At 43.3% G+C, this 7,101-nt stretch overlaps 2 protein-coding genes and 1 long non-coding RNA gene across 4 annotated transcripts in view; 1 reads left to right on the top strand and 2 right to left on the bottom strand.

The window, feature by feature from the left end:
- The window catches only part of Polr3B (RNA polymerase III subunit RpIII128), a 124,207-nt gene extending 122,438 nt beyond the window's left edge, over positions 1 to 1,769 (bottom strand). For both annotated transcript variants that reach the window (XM_081993343.1, XM_081993344.1), the window contains exons 1-2: positions 1,609 to 1,769; positions 1,382 to 1,552 (exon numbers count right to left, since the gene is read on the bottom strand). In XM_081993343.1, coding sequence (XP_081849469.1) covers positions 1,382 to 1,552; positions 1,609 to 1,659 — 222 coding nt within the window. In that variant the 5' untranslated portion in view covers positions 1,660 to 1,769. The remainder of the gene's footprint in view (positions 1 to 1,381; positions 1,553 to 1,608) is intronic.
- Positions 1,770 to 1,869: 100 nt separating this feature from the next.
- Positions 1,870 to 6,937, top strand: RpLP0 (ribosomal protein LP0). Its single transcript, XM_081993361.1, has 6 exons — positions 1,870 to 2,016; positions 2,236 to 2,326; positions 2,415 to 2,808; positions 5,957 to 6,081; positions 6,428 to 6,664; positions 6,716 to 6,937. Exons 2-6 carry the CDS (start codon positions 2,273 to 2,275, stop codon positions 6,854 to 6,856), a joined length of 951 nt encoding a protein of 316 aa, XP_081849487.1. The 5' UTR covers positions 1,870 to 2,016; positions 2,236 to 2,272; the 3' UTR covers positions 6,857 to 6,937.
- On the bottom strand, positions 3,928 to 4,958 carry LOC145738524 (uncharacterized). Its single transcript, XR_014180781.1, has 2 exons — positions 4,849 to 4,958; positions 3,928 to 4,085 (listed from the first exon to the last, which is right to left on the bottom strand). It is a non-coding gene; the product is annotated as an uncharacterized LOC145738524 (long non-coding RNA).
- Positions 6,938 to 7,101: the final 164 nt, after the last annotated feature.

Raw genomic sequence — 7,101 nt, 5'->3', positions numbered from 1 at the left:
TTGACATTTTACAGCCCACTGACAGTTTTGACACTCAAACAGTTTCTCTCTCTAACGCACGCGCCAGACAAAGACACACCTAACCTTGCGCCTAGTTCAACTTTCACCTAACCTCACATTACGGTGTATTAGTTTGTTGTGTTTTTATTTTGAAAGGTTTTTCCAGGTTTTCAGCAAAATTTCACGCATTTTCCAGGCAGAAAGTGACAAGGGAAAGCGTGTTTTTTTCATTGATTGGACAGACACACTGAAAAAGCCCCCAGAACGAAGGGTCTGTTGACAGCATGGAGGTACTGTTTGGGAGCCCCAATTTCTACCAAAAACCCATCAAGGAGATCGAGGTAGGTCTTAACTAGTAAAATTACGTTTTTTTTAGTTTGCTTAAGGTGTGCTAGTGGCTTCTGGCCGTTTTTAGACAGTTTCAGCAGTTTTTAGAGGCTTCTGGCAATAAAAAATGGTTGTCAGAGGCCTCTGGCAGCTTTTAGAGAGTTTCAGCAGTGTTTAGAGGCTTCTGGCAGCTTTTAGACGATTTCAGCAGTTTCTAGAGGCTTCTGGCAATAAAAAATGGTTGCCAGAGGCCTCTGGCAACTTTTAGAAAATTTCAGCAGTTTCTAGAGGCTTCTGGCAGCATTTAGACAGTTTCAGCAGTTTCTAGAGGCTTCTGGCAATAAAAAATGGTTGCCAGAGGCCTCTGGCAGTTTTTAGAGAGTTTCAGCAGTTTCTCGAGTCTTCTGGCAATAAAAAATGGTTGCCAGAGGCCTCTGGCAGCTTTTAGAGAGTTTTAGCAGTTTTCAGAGGCTTCTGGCAGCTTTTCGACTGTTTCAGGAGTTTCTAGAGGCTTCTGGCAATAAAAAATGGTGGCCAGAGGCCTCTGGCAGCTTTTAGAGAGTTTCAGCAGTTTCTAGAGGCTTTTGGCAATAAAAAATGGCTGCCAGAGGCCTCTGGCAGCTTTTAGAGAGTTTTAGCAGTTTTCAGAGGCTTCTGGCAGCTTTTAGACTGTTTCAGGAGTTTCTAGAGGCTTCTGGCAATAAAAAATGGCTGCCAAAAGCCTCTGGCAGCTTTTAGAGAGTTTTAGCAGTTTTCAGAGGCTTCTGGCAGCTTTTAGACCGTTTCAGCAGTTTCTAGAGGCTTCTGGCAATAAAAAATGGCTGCCAAAGGCCTCTGGCAGCTTTTAGAGAGTTTTAGCAGTTTTCAGAGGCTTCTGGCAGCTTTTAGAGAGTTTCAGCAGTTTTTAGAGGCTTCTGGCAATAAAAAATGGCTGCCAGAGGCTCTCTAGAGGCTTCTGGCAATAAAAAATGGTTGCCAGAGGCCTCTGGCAGCTTTTAGAGAGTTTCAGCAGTTTCTAGAGGCTTCTGGCAATAAAAAATAGCTAATTAGTTACCTTAGTTTTCCAAGTAGTGTCGAGCAACCATTTCCACAAATTTTCCCTGTTTAAGTGGCTAATCGAGGACATTTTTGACCCAAAACACTGGAGGAAACCCCTGGGGGCCAAGAGGCACCCTGGATAACCAAGAAACTGTCTGCGAGCCCCAATTTCGCCCCAGAAACCCTTCTAGAACCCCAGGTAGGCCTTAAACGTACTATTGCACCTTTAAATGGAGTGTTTACCTGGTTTTTTGGAGCCCAAGCTTCTTTTCGGTCAAACTCTCGCAACCCCATCTCCTACCCAGCAGGCTGGGGGTTGTTTTTTAGTTGCACCACCCCTCCAGGGGGGCTTTTTCTCCTTGAAAACCACTAAAAAACAAAACAGTGTGTTGATTGAGGTTAGGTAGGTTTAATAATGTCAAAAGTCTGAAAAGTCAAAACTGTCAACCGTTTTGTGTTGCCCTCTCTCTCATTCTCACGCATGTCTCGCGCAGGCCGTCTTTGTTTAGCGTCGTAGCAGGGTTTTGTGTTGCCCTCTCTCTCATACTCGCGCATGTCTCGCGCAGGCCTTCTTTGTTTACTTTCCTAGCCTCGTTCATTCCAAACGTTGCCCCCTTAGTGTCGAGAGCTAAGAGTGTTTTTTGTGCCGAGGTTTGTTGAATATTTTTATGTTTCTGGTTTTATTCGAGGCATCTTTGGTTGTTTTGCGGGGAAAATCACGGAAATTACCGTGTTACGTTAAGGGGCGTCGGGGAAAATGGTTATTTTTGGGGTTTGAATGTTTGAACGGCCTAACCTAACCTCAAAGTGGAACATCACCATTTTTATGGCCCCCCCGTTTAATTTGGTAATGAATGTGGTGTTTTTCAGTTCTTAAATTCATCAAGAGTCCCTAGCCACTGCCAAGATGGGTAGGGAGGACAAGGCCACCTGGAAATCCAACTATTTCACCAAATTAGTGGTAAGTCAGATGCAAATATGTACAGGGTGTCCCAAATTAAGAGACCATCCTGTACAGTTGACAGTTTTTGACAGAATGTCTTTTCCAGCAACTGCTCGAAGAGTACCCGAAATGTTTCATAGTGGGCGCCGACAATGTCGGTTCGAAACAAATGCAACAGATCCGGATATCGTTGAGGGGCGCCGCCGTGGTGCTGATGGGCAAAAACACGATGATGCGCAAAGCGATCAAGGGCCACCTGGAGGCGAATCCGGCGCTGGAGAAGCTGCTGCCCCACATCAAGGGCAACGTGGGGTTCGTCTTCACCAGCGGCGACCTGGTCGAGGTGAGGGACAGACTGTTGGAGAATAAGGTGCGCGCCCCAGCTCGCGCCGGCGCCATTGCGCCCCTTTCCGTCGTCATTCCCGCGCAGAACACCGGGTTGCCCCCCGAAAAGACCTCGTTCTTCCAAGCTTTGAGTATCCCCACCAAAATTTCCAAAGGTAAGTTGATTGTTTGGTGACTGTCATTTTTTTTTTCCCCGTCACTGTCATATTTGACGTAATTGTGCTGGTGACTGTCATTTTTTTCCCCCGTCATTGTCATATTTGACTTAAGGTGAGTTGACTGTCATTTTTTTTTTTTTTCGTCACTGTCATATTTGACGTAAGGTGACTTGATTGTCTGGTGACTGTCATTTTTTTTTTCCGTCACTGTCATATTTGACGTAACTGTGCTGGTGACTGTCATTTTTTTTTTTCTGTCACTGTCATATTTGACGTGACTTGATTGTCTGGTGCCTGTCAAATTTTTTATTTTTTTTTTTCGTCACTGTCATATTTGACGTAAGTGACTGTCAGATGCTTCTGTCACTTTTCAATGACATTTTAGTAGTCTCTGACGCTGCTAGAGGCTTCTGGCACTTAGAATGACATTTTAGGAGTTTCTGGTGTTGTCACACAGGTCACGTGGCTTTTTAAAACTTTCTAACGACATTTTGGCGGTCACTGACACTTCTAGAAGCTTCTGGCGCTTAAAAATGTTTTTTTTTTTGGGGCCTCTGGCATTTTCAGAGGCTTCTGACACTTAAATTTACTTTTTGGGAACCTCTGGCGCTTTAAGACGTTTCTGGAACTGTCACGTGACATTTTAAAGACTTCTGGTACTTTCTAATGACATTTTAGTGGTCACTGATATTTTTAGAGGCTTCTGACACTTAAATTTACTTTTTGGGAGCCTCTGGAACTGTCACGTGACATTTTAAAGACTTCTGGTACTTTCCAAAGACATTTTGGTGGTCCCTGATATTTTTAGAGGCTTCTGACACTTAAATTTACTTTTTGGGAGCCTCTGGAACTGTCACGTGACATTTTAAAGACTTCTGGTACTTTCCAAAGACATTTTGGTGGTCACTGATATTTTTAGAGGCTTCTGACACTTAAATTTACTTTTTGGGAGCCTCTGGAACTGTCACGTGACATTTTAAAGACTTCTGGTACTTTCCAAAGACATTTTGGTGGTCACTGATATTTTTAGAGGCTTCTGACACTTAAATTTACTTTTTGGGAGCCTCTGGAACTGTCACGTGACATTTTAAAGACTTCTGGTACTTTCCAAAGACATTTTGGTGGTCCCTGATATTTTTAGAGGCTTCTGACACTTAAATTTACTTTTTGGGAGCCTCTGGCGCTTTAAGACGTTTCTGGAACTGTCACGTGACATTTTAAAGACTTCTGGTGCTTTCTAATGACATTTTGGTGGTCACTGATATTTTTAGAGGCTTCTGACACTTAAATTTACTTTTTGGGAGCCTCTGGAACTGTCACGTGACATTTTGAAGGCTTCTGGTACTTTCCAAAGACATTTTGGTGGTCACTGATATTTTTAGAGGCTTCTGACACTGAAATTCACTTTTTGGGAGCCTCTGGCGCTTTTAGACGTTTCTGGAACTGTCACGTGACATTTTAAAGACTTCTGGTACTTTCCAAAGACATTTTGGTGGTCGCTGATATTTTTAGAAGCTTCTGACACTTAAATTTACTTTTTGGGAGCCTCTGGAACTGTCACGTGACATTTTAAAGACTTCTGGTACTTTCTAATGACATTTTAGTGGTCACTGATATTTTCAGAGGCTTCTGACACTGAAATTTACTTTTTGGGAGCCTCTGGAACTGTCACGGGACATTTTAAAGACTTCTGGTACTTTCCAAAGACATTTTGGTGGTCGCTGATATTTTTAGAGGCTTCTGACACTGAAATTTACTTTTTGGGAGCCTCTGGCGCTTTAAGACGTTTCTGGAACTGTCACGTGACATTTTAAAGACTTCTGGTGCTTTCTAATGACATTTTAGTGGTTGCTGATATTTTTAGAGGCTTCTGACACTTAAATTTACTTTTTGGGAGCCTCTGGAACTGTCACGTGACATTTTAAAGACTTCTGGTACTTTCCAAAGACATTTTGGTGGTCACTGATATTTTTAGAAGCTTCTGACACTGAAATTTACTTTTTGGGAGCCTCTGGCGCTTTTAGACGTTTCTGGAACTGTCACGTGACATTTTGAAGGTTTCTGGCACTGTCATTTCTTAAAACTACGTGAAATTTCCTTTAAAATAAGGTGCAAGTCAATATTTTGACAGAAAAATCAAAATGGCGGCCTCGGACGCCATTTTGTCTGTCATTTCTTGAAACTACGTGAAATTTCCTTTAAAATGAGACGCAAGTCAATATTTTGACAGAAAAATCAAAATGGCGGCCTCGGACGCCATTTTGTCTGTCATTTCTTGAAACTACGTGAAATTTCCTTTAAAATGAGACGCAAGTCAATATTTTGACAGAAAAATCAAAATGGCGGCCTCGGACGCCATTTTGTCTGTCATTTCTTGAAACTACGTGAAATTTCCTTTAAAATGATATGCAAGTCAATATTTTGACAGAAAATTCAAAATGGCGGCTTCGGACGCCATTTTGTTTGTCATTTCTTAAAACTACATGAAATTTCCTTTAAAATGAGATGCAAGTCGATATTTTGACAGAAAAATCAAAATGGCGGCCTCGGACGCCATTTTGTCTGTCATTTCTTAAAACTACGTGAAATTTCCTTTAAAATGAGACGCAAGTCAATATTTTGACAGAAAAATCAAAATGGCGGCCTCGGACGCCATTTTGTCTGTCATTTCTTGAAACTACGTGAAATTTCCTTTAAAATGATATGCAAGTCAATATTTTGACAGAAAATTCAAAATGGCGGCTTCGGACGCCATTTTGTTTGTCATTTCTTAAAACTACATGAAATTTCCTTTAAAATGAGATGCAAGTCGATATTTTGACAGAAAAATCAAAATGGCGGCCTCGGACGCCATTTTGTCTGTCATTTCTTAAAACTACGTGAAATTTCCTTTAAAATGAGATGCAAGTCGATATTTTGACAGAAAAATCAAAATGGCGACTTTTCCCTAACCCAACTAAAAATGATGACGTATTTTTCGTCTCTGAACGTGACCGCCCCCCCGGGTACTAGAAATAGTGGAACCTCCCGGGGGTGACGTCATCGTCGACTGTGGACAAACTAATCTGATTTTTGTTTGCCGTCGTTTGTTTTTCGATCCGCGTGACGTCACGAATCGGTGCAAGTTTGGTTGCCTATGTTACAGGTACCATCGAAATTGTCAATGACGTCAACATTTTGAAGCCCGGCGACAAGGTGGGCGCCTCCGAGGCCACTTTGCTCAACATGCTCAACATTTCGCCCTTTTCCTACGGTCTGATCGTCGAACAGGTGAGCGTCTGTCAAACTATGCTGTCAGCTGTCAAACTATGCTGTCAGCTGTCAAACTATGCCCTCAGCTGTCAAACTGTGTTGTCAGCTGTCAAACTGTGCTAACTGTGTTGTCAGCTGTCAAAATATGCTGTCAGCTGTCAAATTGTGTTAACTGTGTTGTCAGCTGTCAAACTATGCTGTCAGCTGTCAAACTATGCCCTCAGCCGTCAAACTATGCTGTCAGCTGTCAAACTGTGTTGTCAGCTGTCAAATTGTGTTGTCAGCTGTCAAATTGTGCTAACTGTGTTGTCAGCTGTCAAAAATATGCTGTCAACTGTCAAATTGACGTTTCTCTGACTGACAGGTGTACGATTCGGGCACGATTTTTGCGCCTGCGATTTTGGACATCAAACCGGAAGATTTGCGCGACACTTTCTTGGCGGGCGTGGCAAATTTGGCGGCCGTTTGTCTGTCGATCGGTTATCCGACGGTGGCGTCTGCGCCGCACAGCATCGCCAACGGTTTCAAGAATCTGCTGGCCGTGGCCGCCGTCACCGACGTCGATTTTGCCGCCGCGCAAACGGTGAAGGAGTTTATCAAGGTGCGTCACGCGTGACGTCACAAACGACGCTTTCATTTGTTTCGATTTCAGGATCCGTCCAAGTTTGCCGCCGCAGCGGCCGTGCCGGCCGCCTCGGCGGCGCCTGCGGCCGCCGCCGAAGCGAAAAAGGAGGAGAAGAAGGAAGAGTCCGAGGAGGAGGATGACGATATGGGTTTCTCTCTTTTCGACTAATGCGCTTGCGCGTTTATCTGTCTCTGTCTGTTGCATTTTCGACGCCGGACAGTCGGAAATAATAAAATGATTTGAACTTTGTTTTTGTTTGCTTTATTTCCTACTTCCTAGAAGAAACCGGTGACAGACGTTTCCGACTGACTGAGTTTAGTGCAAATAACTTTGGCGCCCTCTAGCGGCCAAACGGTGTGACTAATCAACTCGTGTAGGGACATTTTTGGAAAGCTTAACATCTGCTCTATCTT

This window comes from Ips typographus, linkage group LG15 (assembly GCF_016097725.1).
Source record: "Ips typographus isolate SLU linkage group LG15, UJ_Ityp_2.0, whole genome shotgun sequence".
NCBI classification, from domain to species: domain Eukaryota; kingdom Metazoa; phylum Arthropoda; class Insecta; order Coleoptera; family Curculionidae; genus Ips; species Ips typographus.
Note: the sequence above shows the minus strand (reverse complement) of the source record. Positions and strands in the feature narration are given on the sequence as shown.

Excerpts from the sequence above, each read along its gene's own strand:
- RpLP0 (XM_081993361.1), top strand. The coding sequence starts at position 2,273 with ATGGGTAGGGAGGACAAGGCCACCTGGAAATCCAACTATTTCACCAAA. Across the intron at positions 2,327-2,414 it reads ACTATTTCACCAAATTAGTG|CAACTGCTCGAAGAGTACCC; the intron begins GTAAGTCAGATG and ends TGTCTTTTCCAG. Across the intron at positions 6,665-6,715 it reads CGGTGAAGGAGTTTATCAAG|GATCCGTCCAAGTTTGCCGC; the intron begins GTGCGTCACGCG and ends TTTCGATTTCAG.